Source organism: Perissodus microlepis, chromosome 14 (genome assembly GCF_051167445.1).
Source record: "Perissodus microlepis isolate ML-2025 ecotype Zambia chromosome 14, ASM5116744v1, whole genome shotgun sequence".
In the NCBI taxonomy this organism is placed as follows: Eukaryota; Metazoa; Chordata; class Actinopteri; order Cichliformes; family Cichlidae; genus Perissodus; species Perissodus microlepis.
This window is the reverse complement of record NC_140474.1, coordinates 14,362,600-14,386,451: the sequence shown is the minus strand read 5'-3', so window position 1 is coordinate 14,386,451 and position 23,852 is coordinate 14,362,600. Positions and strand designations below refer to the sequence as shown.

The following is a 23,852-nucleotide window of genomic DNA, read 5'->3' as shown; positions in this document are numbered from 1 at the left end:
AGGTCAGTTTGCCTGATATTTGGACTTACCGTATTTTTGGGACCATAAGGTGCACAGGATTATAAGGCACTACTTCCGGCGCCCCCCGTGTGTGGCAGCCTGTTACAGCACCTCTGCTCATTCTGAGTTTCTTTCTTTCTCATCTTTTTTTCTCGTAATTTTTATAACTAAAGTAATAGCAATTAGACTCTGCAATCATGTTCTACTGTTTTGTGCTAGTCTTGGTCGTTTTTCTTGGTTTTTTTCTACTTTTTTCACCCGTGTTTGGGGACCCACTGCAGGAATCCTTTGTTTACAGTAGGGATCAGCTGTTAGCGCTGCGTCCCACAGCGGCACTGCCGGCAGACAGACTTGACATTCCCAGCGAGCCGAGGAAGAAAAGACGGGGGTGTCGTGCTGTGAGAGAGCGCCGTCACCCGAGAAGGAGATGTTATAGACCATCTCTCCCTTCTGTAATCATCGGAAACGTAAGATCTTTGCCCATTAAGATGGATGACCTCACGTCGCTAACCTGGTCACAGAGGGAGTATCAGCAATGTAGCATCATGATGCTAACAGAGTCCAGGCTAACACCGCTAACTCCGGACACGAGCGTGACGCTATCGGGATGGCAGTGTTTGTGAATGACAGATGGTGTAACCCTGGGCACATCACTGTGAAAGAAGAACTCTGCAACAGAGACATTGAGCTGTTAGCCGTTAGCATGTGTGTGTACTACCTCCCCAGGGAATTCTCACATGTTATCGCGATAAGGGCGTATGTCCCCCCTTCGGCCAACATAGATACAGCCTGTGACCCTCTCCACTCTGTGGTCAGCAGACTGCAAATGCAATCTCCAAGAGCCCTTCTTTTAATATCAGGGGACTTTAATCATGTCTCACTGGACTCCACGCTGCCCACCCAGTATGTGACATGCCCAACCAGAGACAATAAAACACTGGACTTACTGTATGCCAGTGCTGAAGAGGCATACAGTTCATCACCTCTACCTCCCCTGGGCAGATCTGATCACAGCCTGGTGCACCTTGTCCATGTGTATGAGCCCTTAGTGCGCAGGGAGCCACCAGCCACCCGCACAGTGCAGAGATGGTCGGAGGAGAGCGAGGAGGCTCTTAAGGATTGTTTTGAGTCTACTGTGTGGGAGGTGAACTGTGACGACCACGGAGAGGACATCGACAGCCTTGTGACATGCATTACGGACTATATTAACTTCTGTGTGGATAATACCATACCTACCAGGACTGTGCGGTGTTTCTCTAACAACAAATCATGGATTACCGCAGAAATTAAAGCCGTCCTCAAGCAGAAGAGGAGGGCCTTCAAATCCAGAGACAAAGAGGAGTTGAAAAGGGTGCAGAGAGAGCTGAGAGTACTTATAAGGAATGGGAAGGACAGCTACAGGCAGAAGATGGAGAACCAGCTTCAGCAAAACAACGTTGGCGAAATCTGGAGAGGCCTCAGAACCATCTCGGGCCACAAACATCAGAACTCTCTGCCTGGGAGGGATGTGAGGTGGGCAAATGAACTGAATAATTTCTTCAACAGATTTGATTCATCCATGAGGCAGTCTTCAACATCGGCTGTAGATTCACCCACACCCACTGCTGCTGTTTCACCTCTGACACCTCAGACACTTCACACCTCCTCTACTCACCCTGCTCACTCCTCCCCACCCCCAACAACAGCATCCAATACACACTCAACACAAGGCTACAGCCTGTCTCTCTCAACCACACAGGTTAGGAGGGAACTGAGGAGGATTAAAGGCAAGAAGGCAGCGGGTCCAGATGGCATCAGCTCAAGGGTTGTCAGCTCCTGCGCAGACCAAGTGTGTGGAGTGATGGAGCACATCTTCAATCTGAGCCTGAGGCTGGGGAGACTCCCCCAGCTCTGGAAAACCTCCTGTGTTGTACCAGGGCCAAAGACTTCACGCCCCAAGGACCTCAACAGCTATAGGCCGGTGGCTCTGACATCCCACCTGATGAAGACCCTGGAGCGGCTGGTCCTGGCTCAGCTTTGGCGCCTGGTGAGCTCATCACTGGACCCACTTCAGTTTGCCTACCAGCCTGGCATCGGAGCGGATGATGCCGTCATTCACCTTCTACATTGTTCTCCCTCTCACCTGGAGTCCGCTGGGAGCACTGTGAGAATCATGTTCTTTGATTTCTCCAGTGCCTTCAACACCATTCTGCCCACGGTCCTGAAGGACAAGCTGGAAAACACAGGAGTGGACCACCACCTCACTACCTGGATTTTGGACTACCTCACCGACCGACCACAGTATGTGAGAACTCAGGGCTGTGTGTCGGACAGGGTCGTCTGCAGTACGGGGCCCCCACAGGGAACAGTTCTAGCTCCGTTCCTCTTCAACATCTACACTGCAGACTTCTCCCACAACTCCACCCAGTGCTTCCTGCAGAAGTTCTCTGATGACTCTGCAATAGTCGGCCTCATCACTGATGGGGACGACAAGGAGTACAGAGAACTGACCCAAGGCTTTGTGGACGGGTGCCAGCAGAACTAACTCCAGATCAACACTAATAAAACCAAGGAGCTGGTACCTGCTGTGGAGACTCAGGTCTTTTGAAGTTTAGGGCCCAATCCTGAAGACCTTCTATGACTCTGTGGTGGTCTCAGCCATCTTTTATGGTGTGGTCTGCTGGGGTGGCAACATCTCTGCCGGGGACAGGTAGAGACTGAACAGCTCTGTTCTGGGATGCCCTCTGGACCCAGTGGAGGTAGTGAGTGACAGGAGAATGGTGGCTAAGCTGTCATCCCTGTTGGACAACATCTTCCACCCCATGCAGGAGACTCTGACAGCACTGAGCAGCTCCTTCAGTGGCAGGTTGTGGCACCCACGATGTGGGATGGAGAGATTTCGCAGGTCTTTCCTCCCCACTGTTGACAGACTTCACAACAAAGACTTCAACTGATCAAACACACACATCCACACATGTGCAATAAGACGAAGTGCAACACTGTTTTTCTAAGTTGTATTTTTTTACTCAGTTATATATAGCGTTTGTATTCAATTTTTATCCTACTGTACACTGAAAAAAATAATCAGTGGGATCAACGTAAAAAAATTATTGTAATCGGTTGCACGAAATTAAGTTATGTTTGGTTAACCTTAGTTTTTTATGTTATACCTGCACACATTTTTCTGGTAACATGAACTGTTATTATGTTGTTGTTATGTTTTTCATTCCGGTCAAATATTTATAGAAACCACTTGTTTATCAGACATGAACTTTTTGTGTTAATTGTATTGGACTACTATGTGTTATATTGACAAGATTATTTTATGGTAAGCTTATTTTATTTTATAACAAATTTCTAATATATAATATATAATCTAATATATAATTGAGTGTTCAATAAATAAAACTAAATTAAGGCTGATCTTACTGTATGTACTGTACACTTTCTCTTCAATCAAAGAAATAAGCAAAACATTTTTGAACAATGACCTGTATTTTTGAAAATACTACACAGTTGTAACAATGGACTTTCAATTCAGGCTTCCAAAATATACATGAGTCATATTTGTACAATGCATCTCTTGAAAAACATTCCACAACATTCCTCAAAGTTATCTTCTGTAAGCTGAATTCAACATTGTGGGGCCTTATGACATCGCGCTTATGTAAAAAATAGTTTTTTAAATGTAAGAGCCATAAGGTAATATGGCAACAGGGGTGTAATTATTAAAATGACACAAAGAAGAGACTTAAAATAACATTATAACCCACAGGCACAAAACCAAGAGACCTAAACTGATTAGTATTGGCTTGCTTCTATCACTAAACATCACAATCACTAATACTAGACGATGCAATCTGTTTGTAGTGGTGCACCTTGGGAAAAAAATTGCAAACTGGTGAAATTGGTGCAAGGCACCATTTCCATTGAGAAAAATGGACATTCAAAGTTTGAATTTTTTTTTAAAAGAGCCATGGCTTGAAAAGTGAAAACTGCAGTAATAAAGGCCCCAAGTTGAAAAGTGCCAGAAAAATAAGTTTCACTATGTACTGCAACTTTACCAGTGCTGGCTTAAAAGAAAGGATGGTACATATTCGAAGAGGTAAACATGTTGTTCCCACATCATAACTGGAAAACTGTTCAATCGTACAGTCTGGTCCTGAAAACCTGGGCCTTCTTTGAAAGGCTGTTCCTTTTGAGCTCCATAACCAGTTTCTATAATACCTCGAAGGTATACTTTTCCAGTGGGTAGGTGAGGTTCAAAGTGTACATTAGTCCAAACAGCATTGCAGCTGCTAGGGTATAGTTATCCAAATCCTGCCAGACTCTCTGGCCTTCAAGGACTATCCCGATGTCCTCAGGGCTGCCATTGGCATCTCTTGACTTTATGATGTAAATTCCCATGGTTGTTTCCTTATTAGATCGTTGGATAATGGCTTCATCTGTGGCCTAGAAAATGCAGAATTCCAAAATTTGATTAAACAGAACACTGGTCAAAGAACATTATACCAAATCTTATTTTAATCTGTGTCACTATTCCAAAAAATGTTAACATTAACACATTAGGTGAACAAAAATGGATTCATTACAGCATGTGATTTGAGTCCTCAGAATGCTTAAAAAGGTAATGCATTTCTGAAGTGAACTCTCCATGCAAAGAAGCAGAATACTGTCAGAGCATAGAGAGGTGTTCAACTATGAACTCCACACATAGTTCTAATGCAGGTAAAAGAAGAAAAAAAAACGCACCCATGGTAAATTGTGAAAATCCCAGGTGATTTTCAACATACTCCTGGCATAGAGTGACAAGCAGCATTTTGTTAAAATTATTATTTTCCCTAAAGTGTATACACAAATAAATTTTTTTCTTACCTGGGCCGTGGGCTCCAGAATGTTCTGAAGTCTTCTTCCTATTTGTCCTCCTCGCCTTTTGAAGACCTTTATTAGTTTGTCAGATAGCACATCTATCTGCGAGAGTAATCTGGACTGCAGTGGCATGGTGGTAATGCACTTAAACTCTGCATTTATCTAAAAAGAGAAGTTGTCACATAAAAATGCTGTCAAAATCTCAAATCTCACAAGGTTACATCCACACAAAGTTGTTATTTTTTGTCATATTACTATTTATTAGCTATGGGTCCCATGTTGCTGAGCAGTTCCATAGTTGCCCTTACTTCCATACCACCCAAAGCCTGTTTGCAACCACAGCAGTTGCCTCCTTCTGGCCATTTTGCAGTTCTGCCAAATGACCCAGAAACTACATCTATTATAGTCATATACACATCAAGGTCTTTCATTAATACTTAGTTAAATTAGTTAATTTGACCTTTCCAGAAAATTTACCTTACAGAATGTGAGATAACATATGCAAATCTTCACTAGTAAATAAAATAATGTTATTAAAACCTTAACTGTAACACCTCTACGTAACAGCGCTAGAGAATTGTTCTGAAGCAACACCAATCTGCCCTTCAGCAGGGATAAGCACCATATATCAATACAGAAAAAATAAATTTAAAATATTTATATCGTCATTATTTTTATCTCTTTAAGCCCTCCTCTCAGTCTCTCTATAAATCAGTTAAAATAATTTGTTGGGTTTTTGTGTGTCTTTAACATGTTATCAGTACATTACATTCACTGCCCCAGAACATGAAATAAAGCCCCACGTCATGCACTTCCTCTCCTAATGAGTACTGCATAGGTGTCATGCCCTAAATAAACCGACTTTAGTGAAGACACCCCCCCCAACACACACACACACACACACACACACACACACACACACACACAGAGCCCACCCCATGGCAAACTAGCTTATTTAACTGTTTAACTAAAACATTTTAGGTACAACCAGTTAACTAAATGGACACAAGTTTGTTAGTCTGTATTCACTGAGAAAAAACAAGCGAATGTGACTGGGCACACACTGAAAAAAAGCTAATGCACATAATAATGTCCCGCAGCTTAAGCTAGCATTATCGTTAGTTAACTTAAGGAATGACTTGTTTTATTACATTATGTTGCTCAACAGCAATTCATGAGAAAAACTTCCCCATCTAATGGATGTTCTCTTCGTTTCCTCTCAAACATGTAGTTTTCAGTTTACCTCGACAAAGTAAAGCTCAGCACCAAACGTAAACTAAGCGAAGACAAAAAATGGCGGACCGCCACAGTGAATTTTCCCTCGCAGAACACACCCTGGGGGGGTGGAGTTTCAACAGAAAACATAACTATTTTCTGTTATTTTGATATGACTGGTTTTAAAAGACTGAACATCCTTCTAAAACAAGTGAAAGGCGTGAGACTTAATTATGTTTAGACCAAAAATATAAATGATTCATGTTGGATATATTTACTGTATTTTTACTAATTTAACAACCTCATCATTGCATTAGTCGCTTTATGCTATAGCATTACGCTTACATTAGCTTGAAGCTCAAGGTCGTCATTTTATTTAATTTCTTTTTCTGGGCTTACAAACAGGACACACAACATTTAGATAACCGTTACACTGAATCTTGGGTCTGTGTTGAGTCTTCCATCTGCTGACTACAGAAGCTAGATTGACCTTTCAGCATGTTTATAGCGGCTGTGGCTATGTGCTGGTAATGTTACCGTGTGTGAGCAGTCACATTGGCAGCAGACATGTTTCAACAAACTAGTCATATCCCGGCCCTACATTAGCTTGTTTAATGGTTAAGACACTGCAGGTACCACCACTTACTACAGACACCGATGCAAGTTTGTAATAGTCTGTTAATTTAGACTGAAAGAATATACAAACAATATTAACTCACATTATATATGTTAATTACTAATTTGCTTATCGCATAATTTCGGTTACCATTAGCTAACTGGAGCCTACCATTAGCCTTTCATGGTTTTCGATAAACAGCCCACATACCTGTAAAATAACAACACCCCAGTAAAAGTCCACGTATATAAAGGGTCTACACTCTTTCTCACTGGTATGTTAGCTTTAAAATCTTATTTACCTTCAAGTGTAAAACTCCAGATGGTAGTAGATTTTCCAAAGCGAGAGACAAAAATGGCGGACAGTGCAGCCGATTTTTCCTTTCCGGGGGCGGAGCTTGAGGATAAAATAGGACTAACTTGTTTCTTTTCAACATGATTTGTTCTAAAAGAATGAATATTCTTAAAGAATATGTGAAAATTAAAAGACAAAAATATGTTTAGATGTGTAATTTAAATTAGTCATGCTGGATATATGAAGTAATTCTATGCAAATTCAACAACCACCCTATTGCATTTTTTTCAGTGTATGTATTATTTTATTTTATTTTATTGCATATAGTATTTTATTTTATTCTATTCTATTCTGTACAGTTGTGTACAGTATCTTATTCTTATTCTGTATTCGAGCGTTCTCTAATTTTTGCTATATAACTTCGCACTGTCCACTTTCGGCTGTAACAAAACAAATTTCCCACGTGTGGAACTAATAAAGGTTATCTTATCTAAGGCGCACTGTCGATGAACGGGTCTGTTTTCATACATAAGGCGCACTGGATTATAAGGCGCATTAAGCGAAACAAAACAGTCAGATAAGTCAAACTTTAGCCAACCTCATATTGTGGATGGATTATCTCAGTTGTTCACCGGACTGAAGTTTGGTCTGTTTACAGCATCCTGCCATGCGATAGCATTAGTCCCTAACCATCGGGAACCCTCACGTTAACTTTTATCGAGTGGAAAAAAGTTAGCATTCATCCTCCAGCTTCACTGTGTTTATGTTATGCTAATATAGCTGTGTCGCTAGCGATAATCATTCTATACCAGCTAGTCCCACTTCAGTAACCCTACAAACGTCACTGCTGTTTAGTTTTCTGTCTTCATTTATGTTGGAAGTGATAGCAGAGCTGTGCGTTTTAATTTTTTCAGAAATCTCTCAGTCAGAACATGGTATATCATGTTTAGGTGGAAACTAGAACTTCCTGCTAACTTTAACTCCGTTAAATTTAATAAATTCTGTTTTCTTGGATGCCTGGACGTTAAACTTAATTGTTACACCTGGTAAAGCAGCAACGCTGATCATTTTATTACAGATGAACGAATTTAGACTGTTTTTAACTCTCAGTGATGATGCAGTGCTCATTTGACTTTGGGACCTAAAGTAGACGGAGTTTTGGACCCAGATTACTCTGCGAGGCTCCTGACAATGAAGTCCAGCTGATGGCTTGGCAGGTGCCGGCCGTGGACGTGGCTTGGCAGGACCAGACGAGGCCGGTGGGCCCGAGGAGCCCGTCCAGCGGACGTGGCGTGGGGCTGGACGGGCTCCTCGGGCCCTCCAGCGGACGTGGCGTGGGGCTGGACGGGCTCCGCGAGCCCTCCAGCGGACGAGACGTGTGGCTGCCCAGGCATAGACAATGATCCAAAGTTCATAGTGGGTTGGACGAGCTCGAGTGACAATCTCTGACAATCCTAGCAGCTGTGGTTGCCAGAATTTCACCGTGAAAAATAAATTGTAAATGTAGAACACAAAACGGTATCCTATTTTGGTAACCTTAAATTTCACAGTAAATAATAATTTTTTTTTTTTACGTTGAATGACTGAATTTAAACATAAATTCATGTAAAAACAACAGACATTCCGTTAACCTGATTACAGTCTTACTTTCTTAAATATAGTGAAACTGTATCATACCTAAAAAGTTGAATATTACGGTAAAATACTGGCAGCCAGAATTTCACCGTGGAAAATATAGTGATAATGTAGAATACATAATGGTATACTTGTTGATAAATGTAAAATTCACAGTGAACTTTGGTTTTTGTACAATTATTACATTGAAATAAAAAAAACTAATATGAAGTAAACCAGTTAAAATACATTTTTAATAAGCTTGTTTACCGTCTCCTATTGACAAAGCACAGAAGAGCTGTATAATACAAAACATGCCTTTTTATTCAAAAGTTTATATTTACACTAAATTATTGGCAGCTGTTGCAGCCATATTGTCGTCTAAAAAAATTAAGGTCCAACAAATGAGTTAATAAAAATAATAGGGCTAACTGGCATAAAACTTACATTCTTTGACTTTTTGTCATAATTTGCTAGAAACATTAATAAAAACCAGTAGAGACAATGATTAAATTAAACAGTTAACATCCATCCATCCATTCGCTTCCGCTTATCCTTTTTCAGGGTCGCGGCGCTGGAGCCTATCCCAGCTTTCATAGGGCGAGAGGCGGGGTACACCCTGGACAAGTCACCAGTCTGTCACAGGGCTAACACACAGGGACAGACAACCATTCGCACTCACATTTACACCTATGGGCAATTTGGATTAATCAATTAACCTATCCCCACAAACTGCATGTCTTTGGACAGTGGGAGGAAGCCTGAGTACCCGGAGGGAACCCGCGCAAACACGGGGAGAACATGCAAACTCCACACAGAAAGACCCCAGCCTGATGGTGGAAATGAACTCAGGACCTTCTTGCTGTGCAGCAACAGTGCTAACCACCGTGCTGCCCTAAACAGTTAATATTTAATAATCAAATTAATCACTAAAAAGGCACTGATCTAATTAATATTAAACTTAATACAATCAAAAACAAATAAGTACATAATAAACAGTCAAACAAAAGTTAAAACACTTGATACTTGCAGTGGTTGACAAAGTTCCTTTTTATCCAGACTTGATAGTAGTGGTCTTTCAAAACAGTCTCTGATGGTGTCTGAGGAACTGGAACAGGTTTGAGATTCAATGTGCTGGAGGACTTGCATGTTGTTCTTCAGATGCTCGGTGTAGATTAGCCTTCGTTCCTTGCAGTCTGAAAGCAAATACAAAGAACAATAAAGCAAACTGCCCATTTCAAAAGCAAATATACAATCTTACATCTAATAGAGCTGACACAATTAATCGTATAATGATTTACAATTGTAATGCATTGCAATGCGGAAAAAAAAGCATTCTTAATCCATTCAGAAGAAACTAATCGATTATTAAAAGGTAGAAAAGCCAAATGGCTGCTCTCTGGGACTCTAGGTGTTAAATACAGTCCCAATCAAAAGTTTAAGGCCACTTGAAAAATGGCAAAAAGTCATCTTTTGCATATATATATATATATATGTATATATATATATATATATATATATATATATATAGTATACAGGAACATCTGTGCCGAGTATAACCTGGAAGTCCCAAGGTCAAAATGGGAGATGCCCCCAAGGGTGATGGAGGATGACCGAGCTAAGATCCTGTGGGACTTCCAGATACAGACGGACAAAATGGTGGTGGCTAACCAACCAGACATAGTGGTGCTAGACAAACAGAAGAAGACGGCCGTAGTGATCGATGTAGCGGTTCCGAATGACAGCAACATCAGGAAGAAGGAACATGAGAAGCTCGAGAAATACCAAGGGCTCAGAGAAGAGCTCGAGAAGATGTGGAGGGTGAAGGTGATGGTGGTCCCAGTGGTAATTGGAGCACTAGGTGCGGTGACTCCCAAACTAGGCGAGTGGCTCCAGCAGATCCCAGGAACAACATCGGTGATCTCTGTCCAGAAGAGCGCAGTCCTAGGAACAGCTAAGATACTGTGCAGGACCCTCAAGCTCCCAGGCCTCTGGTAGAGGACCCGAGCTTGAAGGATTGACCGCCCGCAGGGGCGAGTGGGGAATTTGTTTTATATATATATGTGTATATATATATATATATATATATATATATATATGTATAGGTGACGGTTTAGACACGTGATGCATTGTCTCCCGAACGTGCATGGACTTTAAGGAAACTGATTGTTACAGCTTTTATAATACATTCGTTGACTGCTCTTGACCTTGCAAACTACACCAATTTATTAACATTATTTCATTATTTTTTTGTATTTCATTTTGATCAATTAATTTTAATTTCAGCAGGTGGTATCACACTCAAACAGATTGAACACGGACTGAGCAGTGGTAAATCCATGATTTAAACCTCCCTATACCACAAAATATTTTTGTTTCATTGTAAATAGCTGTGTTATACTTGGTGAGACTCTAGAACTTAAAAAAAATACATATTTTTTTTATTATTAGTAATTGTTTGTATGTACTGTTAACATATACTGAGCCTGAGCTTGTTAATATTAAAAACATTTCACCGTAATTTTCACAATAATTCTAACAATGTTTTGACATTTTGTTAAAATTAAAAGTACGGTATGTTTTAGGTAATTAATATACAGTTGTAAATCGTAAATTCAAATGAAAAAAGCAGGAAAGATTGTCATTCAATCTTATTATGTAAATTGTAGGGTGATTAATTGTAAATAATGTTACAGATTTTCCCTGTTGTTTTCAAAGACAATGTGCCATATTACAGTACATTAATATATTTTCAACATATCAGCAGTGTAAAAATAAAAGCAAATCACAATTTTTCAATTTACAGAAATGTAATGTCCATATTACAATCAATTACTCTTTTTGATTTAATGGTAATTTACCATTGCTATTTTACAGTTATTAACTGTAATTTTTATGTACATTTCTTACAGTGTACTTATAGGGGCAATAATTGTATTTACCCTGTCTGTGATCTTGAAAACTGAAAGACTATGGATAACTTATACATTATCTAGCTAAAGAGTTTTCTAAAGTCTCTTTCAAAATTCTTTATGATTAATGTGCATTGCAAAAGTAGTTTTAGACACTTTTCGATACAAGATAGTTTACTGACATTTAACAATACGTGTAGAGCATTAATTTCCTGATTCCAAGTTTGCCAATCTAAGATCACTGAGCCCTTTGGGAAATTATAGCACATTGACTACATGTAATACTGTTGTTATAAGAACTGTGCTCTCATGCCTATATGGCAATGCAGTGCAAACATGCAAAGAGGTATCCTCCTATTTCTGTGTGTTCTCAGCATGAACACAGTATCTGGCTGTGAACTTTTTGGCAGGTTTGATATGCCAAGTTTGTTTAAGGAAGGTGACATAATGATCGGCGGAATCTTCCCAATTTTGATCAAACAGATACTCAGCACCTCTACATTTGATAAGGAGCCGCCTAGAGTGCAGTGTGAAGGGTATGATTTAACACAAATGGCTTTTTCATGTGTCATGCATGTATGTTTATTTGTGTTTTAATTCTTGACATTGTACTTTATATACATGTGAAGCAATAGCTGGGTTACTTTGATCAATCACTAAAATGTCTTTAGATTTGACCTGCAAATTTATCGATGGACACAGGCAATGTTATTTGCCATTGAAGAAATCAACAATGATCCCGCTCTCCTTCCAAACATATCTCTTGGCTATAGGATACTTAACTCTTGCGCATCTCCTACAAATGCTTTACGTGCTGCACTAACGCTAGCTAGTGGAGCAGAGGAGGCAAAGGCGACTTCTCATTGCCCTCCAGCTATATCTGCCCTTATTGCAGAGTCTGGGTCATCTCAGTCAATAGCTGTGGCTGGAATTCTTGGACCCTTTCATATGCCAATAGTAAGAGATAAAGTTGTATGTTTCATGATGCTAAGTGATATTGGATTTTATGGCATTGTATGATGTAGCATTACATGTACACTCTTTCTGTGTTCTTTTCTCTTTTATAGATCAGCTACTTCTCAACGTGTGCTTGTCTGAGTGACAGAACTAAATATCCTACATTTTTTAGAACAATCCCCAGCGACTATTTCCAGGCAAAAGCTTTGGCTGCACTGGTCAAACATTTTGGATGGCAGTGGATTGGAGCCATACAGTCAGACAATGATTATGGACGTAATGGAATTCTTGCTTTTAAGGAGGAGGTTGAAAAGTTTGGGGTTTGTGTTGCTTTTGTTGCATCAGTTCTACGCACGTACACAAGAGATGAATTTCTAGAAGTTGTGGAAATAATTAAACAGTCGTCTGTCAAAGTAATTTTAGCTTTTTCTGTTGATGGTGACTTTTATCCTTTGATGCAAGAGATTGTGAACCAGAACATTACAGGAATTCAGTGGATTTCTTGTGTGGCTTGGATAACATCATCTCGACCATCCACGCCTGAAATGTATAGATCCTTTGGCGGAACAGTGGGATTTGTAATGCAGAAGATGGCTATTCCTAAGCTTAATCACTTTCTTACAAGTATTAGTCCTTATACAGATCCAAGTGCACCTTTCGTGAGGGATTTCTGGGAGATTATGGTGGGCTGCACACCTGTTTTGCCAGGGGTACATGCAGCTACTGAGGACACAACCACAAGATGTACAGGCAATGAAACATTAATGAATTCCGAGGATGATTTCTTCAATGTCACAGAGCTCAGAGTGACATATAATGTCTATAAAGCGGTTTATGCTATTGCACATGCTCTGCATCAGCTGGTATTTTGCCAACCAGTTGGAGCACAAACAATAAAGCGATGTTTAAACCTGACAGATATTCAACCCAAGGAGGTGAGAAATAGTGCAGCTGAAAGTTACAATCGTTGAAATTGTTTAAACAAAACCAATAATTGAATATTTATATGTATCTAATGCATTATCTTTTCCTCTGTAGGTCAGTAAAAAATTACAAAGGGTGAATTTCACAAATCAGTTTGGTGATGAGGTGTTTTTTGATGAGAATGGCGATCCTCCTGCTTCTTATGATGTCATTAACTGGCAGTTGATAAATGGAAAAGTGCAACATGTGACACTTGGTCATTTGACATTTGCTGCAAATGGTGATTACAAGCTCAGCATCGAGGAGGAAAAGATAGTGTGGAGGACAGGGAAAACAGTAATCATGATGTCTCTATTTTTTACATGCAGTACACTTTTAGTATCTCATCTTTAGTATTGTCTTGATAACACAATCATTTACAGCTACAATATTTAAACATTTCTTTTGCTACAGGTCCCCACATCGGTGTGTTCTAATGTTTGCCCAGTTGGAACCAGAAAAGCTCAAATTCGGGGAAAACCTGTATGTTGTTTCGACTGTGTACCCTGTGCTGATGGAACTATAGCCAACTCAACAGGTAGACAAGGGATCAATAACAAGAGTGCATGTCCCATATTAAGTTAAAAGTGTACAATTTAACATGCTTCTTTAGTGTCTACATATAACTAATATTTAAAATATTAGTTATTATCATGATATGATTTTATTAAAAGTAATTTTTAATTTATTACTATTCCAAGTACAATTTTATATTATATTAAAATGTTATCTAAATACATCACTTACCCTTTCTGTTTATCCTCAACAGGTGCAGCAGACTGCACACCTTGTCCAAAGGAATACTGGTCCAATGAGAGAAAAGATGATTGCATTCCTAGAACAATTGAGTTCCTGAAATATCATGAGCCCATGGGTATAGCTCTAACACTTGTATCCCTTTTAGGGGCCTCTCTCTCCTTGGCGACAATGGTGGTTTTTATCAACTACAGAGAAACTCCCGTGATAAAAGCCAGCAACTTTGAGCTGAGCTCTCTCTTATTATTCTCTCTTTTTCTGTGCTTTCTCTGTCCTCTCACTTTCCTTGGTCGGCCAACAGTCTGGACATGCATGCTGCGTCACACCGCTTTTGGTGTGACATTTGCCCTTTGCATTTCCTGTGTCTTGGGAAAAACCATTGTTGTTGTCACAGCCTTCAAAGCCACATTTCCTGGTAACAAAGTTGCTGGAAAGTTTGGTCACGCACAACAAAGAATCATCATTTGCTCCTGCACTTTGATTCAAATAGTAATATGTGTGTTGTGGCTGACTTTAAACCCACCTTACCCACATATGTTGTTCACATACAGCAATAAGATTATTGTTCTTGAATGTAATACAGGTTCTCAGGCTGCTTTTTATGCAGTTTTGGGATACATAGGTGTCCTTGCAATCATTTGTTTGATCCTGGCATTTATGGCAAGAAAACTTCCTGATAATTTCAATGAAGCCAAATTGATCACATTCAGCCTGCTGATATTCTGTGCTGTGTGGATTACCTTCATCCCAGCATACATCAGTTCTCCTGGAAAGTTCACTGTAGCTGTGGAAATATTTGCAATTTTGTCTTCAGCATTTGGCTTATTAATTTGCATTTTTGCACCCAAGTGTTACATAATATTTCTTAAGCCAGAAAAAAATACCAAGAAACATGTTATGGGAAAAATTATGAACTAAAAAAAACAAAAAACAAAAACATTAACCAATTAAATTATTTTGCCATTTTTGTGTTTACATTATGTATTATTACATTAGTAGACATTACGAGTCACTTAAAATTCTGTGACACATTAAATAACAAAGTTTTGGAAAAATACATACTTATATGTAATTTTTGACTGATAAAGGATTTATAATTAACTTGTGCAGCACGGTGGCATGGTGGTTAGTACTGTTGCCGCATAGCAAGAAGGTCCTCCATCAGGCCGGGGTCTTTCTGTGTGGGGTTTGTATGTTCTCCCCGTGTTTGCATGGGTTCCCTCCGGGTACACCGGCTTCCTCCCACCGTCCAAAGACATTCAGCTTGTAGGGATAGGTTAATTGATTAATCCAAATTGCCCATAGGTGTGAATGCACGAGTGAATGTGAGCACGAACGGCTGTCTGTCTCTGTGTGTTAGCCCTGCGACAGACTGGCGACCTGTCCAGGGTGTACCCCGCCTCTTGCCCTATGACAGCTGCGATAGGCTCCAGCACCCTCCGTGACCCTGAAAAGGATAAGCGGAAGCAAATGGATGCATGGATTACAGTACACTGCAAGATATGTTCTATGCTGCTGAAAGAAATTGATGTATGTGAGTAAATATATTTAAATTTTGTCTATCTAATCATTGACACGCACACACATGCAAAACAATTTAAGAAAAAAAAAGAACTCTTGCCTCCTTATCACTCTATAACAACATTATAGGTAAGAAACAGTAAATTCCTTTGAATCATGTTTTCCATGCAGTACACTGAGTGCTATTCATAAATGGGAGAGAGATTTTAATAATCATGTTAATAATCCTCTGAGGAGGATTGGAAAGGAGCCATTAAGATAGCTAGATCTACTTTTTCTTGCAACCACTTGTGAAACCCAATACAAACTTTTTTAAAAAATCTGCAGGTGACTAGACAGTAAATTTTTTTTTTTTTTTTTGGGGGGGGGAGGGGGTTCCTAAGTTTTTTTTCTTTCTCTCCACTTTTCACCACATGTGTAGTTGCAATTAACTTTAAAGATGACTGCTGTTTGGCAGTGTGTTTGCATTTATATGTAATGTAGTGGCCCATTACTGGCAATGACATAGTGCTTTGTACCATCTAGATTTAATACCTATATAGTAAATTATGAATGATTTCAGGAATGTTGAAAAGAACACATAAATAAATGTTGTGCAAATAATTTCTTTATATAAATGTCATAGTAATTTTAAATAAAATCATCTGAAATGTTCATGTTGTGGAGGTATGTAAGGATGACACAAGAGATCCCAATATTTTACTCCAACTTTAATTTCGGTGGAACTGGTAAACCAAACAGGGGTTTAGACAGGTTAATGATTAGGCCATGTGCTGCCAAGCACTGAAAAACCTGAAGCAGGTGGGACATGTGCTATTCCTCCAAGCTACTGGCCACCAGGATATAATCTAGGTATACAAAATGAAGGACAGCCCGCGCAATACAGAGTCAATCAAATGCTGGAAGGTTTGGGCTGCACCCTTCATGCCGAAGATCATGCGCAGAAAGTCAAAAAGGCCAAAATCCTCAACGTGCACAAGATCCTGATACCTGATATCCCTGTACTAAATCAATCATAGAAAAAATCAGGGTCACCGCGAGATGGGTGGAAAAATCCTGAATGTGGGAAATGGGATAACGATCGTTTTCCGTGACGTTATTTAGATCTTGTCCGTGGTGCCCAAACCATCAGATTTGTGTACCATGTGTAATGGGGAAGTCCAGGGACTATTCGAATGCTCCACAATGACCAGGTGCTCCATAGTCGCAAACTCCTCCCGAGCGACAGACAGTTTAGTGGGGTCAAGGTGGCGCGTGCGTGTGCAATCACTGGAGGCCCGACTGTAGTGATATAATGCTCCGCCCCGTGCTGAATCACAGTGTTTGAGAGAGTAATTAGTAGTTAGTGAGGGAAACTCAGAAAGCAAACATTAAAAACGTTTCCCAAAGCAACAAAATTAGCATGTACTATGGGCTTGATACCCCAAGTAAAACAGGGTAGTGAAGAAAATGACTCAGCATTAATCAAATATCTGTTAGCAACATCAACCAGTAGTAGGAGAGCACAAAGAAAATCTTCCCCTATTATAGGCACGGAGCTAGCGGCAACTACATAGTTCCACCGGATGTCATAAAAACAGAAAGTCACCAAACGTTTTGATGGGGGAGCCATTAGCCGCAGTTAGCAGTCGCTCGCAGCCCTCATCCAGCCTGTCAGAACCAGCTGGGGGGAAGAGGCTCTTCTGAGAGCCAGAGTCAACCAGAAAACATTTCTCCAAGTGTGAGTCTTCTATGAAGAGCAGCCTTTCCTTATCGCTGGTGGTTGCAGCCGCTAGAGAACGCTGGCAGGCTCTAGGCCTTAAAGCTGTAAGGTGGCAGACAATGCCGTGCTTTCGTGCCAAAACACTGATGGTATAAAACTACCCTTTTCTGCGGTGGCGCCATGCAGCAATCCCAGACACCATCGATGAGTCAGAGGCCCCCAGGAGAATCGATGGGGGCAAGGGAGATGCCGCCGGTGAGTCAGGAACTATCGTCTGGATGCCGAAGGTCCTAGCAACCAGGAGAATGTAATCCGCTTATTCTTCCAGTAAGTTGTACTTCTTCGTGGCCAGCATCGGGGAGTTGGCAAGGCTCGGAGGAAGAGGTGAATGAAGAGGCCTGATATTTGGACTTATTTCTATTTGTAATTCTACCTCTCTGAGCCAGGAAATGTTGAGCAGGTCTTTCCAACCCCTTTGGGTTGAGCTCGGAGCTTTTCCACTCTCTGGCTGGATCACCTATGTCTCCTCAACCTCATCATCTCCAATATAAAGGGAATAGCTGTTCCATCCAGTCTCTTTCAGATAATCTTCCTCTCAAGAGTGGTAAACAGGCTCAGTTTAGTTGTTTCTTTTTCTCCCGCTTCCATGTCTACTAATGTCCTCTCTACCCATTTTCCCAGCGCTCATTCCTCCTTTGGCTGCAAGAATTGGATTCTTGTTCCTTATCACCTCTCTTGCAATAGCTGGTCATCTCCCTTAATATTCATTAGATACTCACCTCTATAACTTACCTGGTGGCTCATCCTCCAACTATCCCTACTACGTGATATCACAGACCAGTAGACATCCTTGTTCCCTTACAGGATTTTTTTCTGAAAGACAACAAGCATAATGGCTTAATCCTCTCTTTGTGCACAAATGTTCTGCAAAGTCTATCAAATCTTCAGGTTTCTCTTGATCTTCTAAATTTGTGAAATGCCATTTCCTCTCCAGCTTACTGCTTTAAGCTATGTGTTTGAGAATTATACCAGGGAGTCAAGTACTTCTGATTCAGGAGCTACAGTGAAAAATAAGGCTGTTTTACATAGTGAGGAGGTAAAATTATTAACAAGATAATCGGCCTCTGTTGGCGTAGCGTTCAGGTAGCTGCTCTGCTCTGTGTTGGTACAGGGCATTGAAGATGATAACAGTGGGTGGATTAAATTCTTAAACTTAGTTACAGCACTTTCAGGAAGAAAGTGCTGTGAATAAATAATAATAATAATAATACATTTTATTTGAAAGCGCCTTTCAGAACACTCAAGAACACTGTACATGGTAGAATAATAAAAGCAACATAAAAGCAAGCAGTTTACACAATCATAAAAGCATAAGACATAAAACAAATTTAAAATAGCAGAGTGGAGAGGTTATGTGGGATAAGCTATTTTGAACAAGTGAGTTTTGAGTTGGGACTTAAATTGAATTGAATTGAATTGAAAGCCTTTATTGTCATTATACATGGTATAACGAAATTGGAAACGGCTCTATAAAAGTGCACACGTGCTTATAGCACATTATAAAAACTATACAATAATTTAACTATACACTTACTATAAATATAAATACACAGTACAGTGCTGACACAGGGACAGACATGCAGAGAATTGATGATATTTCAGTGCAGATTGCTTTTGTGCAAGTTTGAGTTGAGTATGGTAATGGCTTTGGGGAAGAAGCTATCCCTGAGTCTGTTTGTTCTGGCCGTTATGGATCTATAGCACCTGCCAGAGGGCATTAGGTTGAAAAGATGGTAGCCGGGGTGGGTAGTGTCCTTTAAAATGTTTCTGGCCCTACTAAGACAATGGGAGTTGTAGACGACAGACAAGGAGGGCAGGGGGCAGCTGATGAGTTTTTGTGCTGTGTTTACCACCCTCTGCAGTCTCTTCCTGTCTGCCTCCGTGCAGCTAATTCAATTCAATTTCAATTCAATTTTATTTATATAGCGCCAAATCACAACAAAAGTCGCCTCAAGGCGCTTCATAGATACAGAGAAAAAACCAACAATCATATGGCCCCCTATGAGCAAGGTCTTTGGCGACAGTGGGAAGGAAAAACTCCCTTTTAACAGGAAGAAACCTCCAGCAGAACCAGGCTCAGGGAGGGGCGGCCATCTGCTGCGACCGGTTGGGGTGAGAGAAGGAAGAAAGGATAAAAGACATGCTGTGGAAGAGAGACAGAGGTTAATAACAGGTATGATTCAATGCAGAGAGGTCTATTAACACATAGAGAGTGAGAAAGGTGACTGGAAAGGAAAAACTCAATGCATCATGGGAATCCCCGGCAGCCTACGTCTATTGCAGCATAACTAAGGGAGGATTCAGGGTCACCTGGTCCAGCCCTAACTATATGCTTTAGCAAAAAGGAAAGTTTTAAGCCTAATCTTGAAAGTAGAAATAGTGTCTGTCTCCCAAATCCAAACTGGAAGCTGGTTCCACAGTATAGGGGCCTGAAAACTGAAGGCTCTCCCTCCCATTCTACTTTTAAATACTCTATGAACAACAAGTAGGCCTGCAGTGGGAGAGCGAAGTGCTCTAATAGGGTGATATGGTACTTCAAGGTCATTAAGATAAGATGGGGCCTGATTATTTAAGACCTTGTATGTGAGGAGCAGGATTTTGAATTCAATTCTGGATTTAACAGGAAGCCAAAGAAGGGAAGCCAAAACAGGAGAAATATGCTCTCTCTCTCTAGGCCCTGTCAGGACTCTTGCTGCAGCATTTTGGATTAGCTGAAGGCTTTTCAGTGAGTTTTTTGGACATCCTGATAATAATGAATTGCAGTAGTCCAGCCTGGAAGTAATAAATGCATGAACTAGTTTTTCAGCGTCACTCTGAGACAGGATATTTCTAACTTTAGAGATGTTGCGCAAATGGAAGAAAGCAGTCTTACATATTTGTTTAATATGTGCGTTGAAGGACATATCCTGGTCAAAAATGACTCCAAGTTTCCTCACAGCGTTACTGGAGGCCAAGGCAATGCCATCCAGAGTAAGAATCTGGTTAGATACCATATTTCTAAGATTTTCAGGGCCGAGTACAACAGCCTCAGTTTTATCTGAATTAAGGAGCAGAAAGTTAGTGGCCATCCAGGTCTTTATGTCTTTAAGACATTCCTGCAGGTTAACTAATTGGTGTGTGTTATCTGGTTTCATAGATAGATAGAGCTGGGTGTCATCTGCATAGCAGTGAAAAGTTATGCTATGTCTTCTAATGATGCTGCCTAGGGGAAGCATGTATAGTGTAAACAGAATTGGTCCTAGCACTGAACCCTGTGGAACTCCATAATTAACCTCAGTGGGTGAAGAGGACTCTCCATTTACATGCACAAATTGGAGTCTATTAGATAGATATGATACAAACCAGTGCAGCGCAGTGCCTGTAATACCTACAGCATGTTCTAATCGCTCTAATAGGATATTATGGTTGACAGTATCGAATGCTGCACTAAGGTCTAGCAGGACAAGCACAGAGATGAGTCCACTGTCAGAGGCCATACGAAGATCATTTGTAACCTTCACTAAAGCGGTTTCTGTGCTGTGATGAGCTCTGAAACCTGACTGAAACTCTTCAAATAAGCCATTCCTCTGCAGATGATCTGTTAGCTGTTTGACAACTACTCTTTCAAAGATTTTTGATATGAAAGGAAGGTTGGAGATTGGCCTATAATTAGCTAAGACTGCTGGGTCTAGAGATGCTTTTTAAGTAAAGGTTTAACTACAGCCAGCTTGAAGGCCTGTGGTACATAGCCGATTATTAGAGATAGGTTTATCATATTTAAGATCGAAGAATTAATTAATGGCAGGACTTCTTTGAGCAGTTTTGTAGGAATGGGGTCTAAAAGACACATTGATGGTTTGGAGGAAGTAATTATTTAAGTTAACTCAGAAAGATCAATTGGAGAAAAAGAGTCTAACTAACATCAATGGTACTAAGAGTAGCTGTAGATAATATTACATCTGTGGGATGATTATTGGTAATTTTTTCTCTAATGATAAAAATTTTATTTGTGAAGAAGTTCATGAAGTCATTACTAGTTAACGTTAAAGGGATGGTTGGAAAGAGTTCAAAAGGGTTGGTTCAAAAGAGCTCTGACTTTTTTTGAGCCTGGCTACAGTGCTGAAGAGAAACCTGGGGTTGTTCTTATTTTCTTCAATCAGTGACGAATACTAAGATGTTCTGGCTTTAAGGAGGGCTTTCTTATAAAGCAGCAAACTATTTCTCCAGGCTAAATGATGATCCTCTAAATTTGTGACACACCATTTCCTCTCCAGCTTATGAGTCATCTGCTTTAGGGTACGTGTTTGAGAATTATACCACGGTCAGGTACTTCTGATTTGAGACCTTAGTTTTCACAGGAGCTACAGTATCCAGAGTCGTACATAGTGAGGAGGTAAAATTATTAACAAGATAATCGACTTCCGTTGGAGCAGCGTTCAGATAGCTGCTCTGCTCTATGTTGGTACAGGGCATTGAAGATGATAACAGTGGGTGGATTATATTCTTAAACTTAGTTACAGCACTTTCAGAAAGACATCTACTTTGATAAAGTCTACTCTCCACTGCTGTGTACTCAATTATTGTAAATGTAAATGTTATCAGGAAATGATCAGACAGGAGAGGGTTTTCAGGAAACACTGTTAAATGTTCAGTTTCTATGCCATATGTTAAAACAAGATCTAGAGTGTGATTAAAGTGGTGGGTGGGTTCTTTTACATTACATTTACATTACAATAATTATTTTTCCTGAGCTGAGAACTAAATCGGATAAAAAGTCTGAGAAATCAGACAAAAACTCTGTGTAAGGCCCAGGTGGACGATAGACGATAACAAGTAAGACTGGTTTTACTGAGTTTTACAGCTGGGGTGGACAAGGCTAAGCATCAGGCTTTCAAATGAATTAAAAGTCTGTCTTGGTCTTTCGTTAATTAATAGTTATTATTAAGTATTATATTATGTCACTGCATAGGTCAGGCTCTCGATGGTGGATCTGTAGAAGGTCACCAGCAGTGGGGTGTTTAGTTGCTCCTTCCTGCGCACCCTTAGGAAGTGTAGCCACTGCTGGGCTTTCTTGACTAGGGCCGTGGTGTTAGCTGCCCAGGAGAGGTCTGCAGAGATGGGGACGCCAAGGAATTTGAAAGACTGCACTCGCTCTACACATTCTCCGTTGATGTGCAGGGGGGCAGGGGCAGTTCCGTTCTGCCTGAAGTCCAGGATGTATTCCTTGGTCTTGGTGATGTTAAGTGCCAGGTTGTTTGATGCACACCATTCTCCCAGTCTCAGGACCTCATCTCCCCTTAAGCCGCCTCATTTCCCCCTGTGATCAGCCCCATCACTGTTGTGTATATCAGCAAATTTGACAATGATGTTCTCTGGGCAGGCGGGACTGCAGTCATATGTGTAGAGGGAGTAGAGTAGTGGGCTTAGTACAGTGTTAACATTCACACAGTCCGTCGTCAGATACACAGATGAGGTTAGTAAAGAAAAATTGTCCATATTACTCACCACAGCCAGCTGTTGGAAAGTCCAGGAATCCAGCTGTGGTGAGGAGCGCCGGCGGCACGAGCGTCGCTTCTTAGACGATGCCGGGGCCGGCGTGTCAGGCTGAGGATCCACCAGCTGGCCGGGCTGGAGAGCAGCCTGAGATGGAGAGTGGAGGTTGAGCGTGTTAATGAGAAAGTCCACGACGATTGGGTAAAGCGTATCCAATACCCAGGGGACACAAGACAGCGTCTCCTTCAGCCGATCTTCCACAGCGAGACGAAATTCATCCCCGTGCGCCCCCAGCCATAGGTCGCAGAGTCTATTAACTTTGTCCGTGACTTTCCTCCTAAGCCTCTCCTCGGAGTCCGCTGGGTCCATGTCTGGCGGGATTATTCTGGGGAAGTAGGGGAGGGAGGACCCAAATGCTGGACTCTGTGTGCTTAGCAGTGCGTTTATTTACAGTGCAGTAAATATTCACATAAACCATCCCCATGAGTTTCCCTGACTCCTATGCTGTGTCTTCCTTCCCAATAAGTCTGTGTCTTGTGCTTTCCGCTTCCGTGTGTCTGCACTGCTCGTGCTCGCAGCACTCGGGTTTTCCATGCTACTCCTGCAGGAAATGATAGAAGCGGCCGTCAAGACACTTAACTACTGCGGGCATACACACACTAGACTTGACACTAAACAACACTGACATGGAGTCTCACGCAATAATCCCGCGTTGGTGGAGGCTTCACCACACCATTAAGTAGTTCCGTCCGCCCACGCTGATCCGCTGCAGGTGTGTGGCATCCTCCTCGGTCGTGGCCAGCCATCCTCAGGCCTGACTGTGCCTGTAGCACATTTCAGTACATTGGCTACAGCCACAACCACACACCTCCCTATACATACACACATGGACAAACCCCCAGACAGTAGAACAGTGCACACA

At 41.0% G+C, this 23,852-nt stretch overlaps 1 protein-coding gene across 1 annotated transcript; it reads left to right on the top strand.

The window, feature by feature from the left end:
* The first annotated feature begins 12,204 nt into the window (after positions 1-12,204).
* On the top strand, positions 12,205-15,093 carry LOC146373627 (extracellular calcium-sensing receptor-like). Its single transcript, XM_084950119.1, has 5 exons — positions 12,205-12,456; positions 12,567-13,391; positions 13,495-13,716; positions 13,834-13,957; positions 14,189-15,093. Exons 1-5 carry the CDS (start codon positions 12,205-12,207, stop codon positions 15,091-15,093), a joined length of 2,328 nt encoding a protein of 775 aa, XP_084806245.1.
* Positions 15,094-23,852: the final 8,759 nt, after the last annotated feature.

What these genes read in the sequence shown, in the direction of transcription:
- LOC146373627 (XM_084950119.1), top strand. Translation starts at nt 12,205, where the DNA reads ATGTTATTTGCCATTGAAGAAATCAACAATGATCCCGCTCTCCTTCCA. An exon ending in CAGATATTCAACCCAAGGAG is followed by an intron (nt 13,392 to 13,494) that starts GTGAGAAATAGT and finishes TTTCCTCTGTAG; the next exon opens with GTCAGTAAAAAATTACAAAG. An exon ending in TGTGGAGGACAGGGAAAACA is followed by an intron (nt 13,717 to 13,833) that starts GTAATCATGATG and finishes CTTTTGCTACAG; the next exon opens with GTCCCCACATCGGTGTGTTC.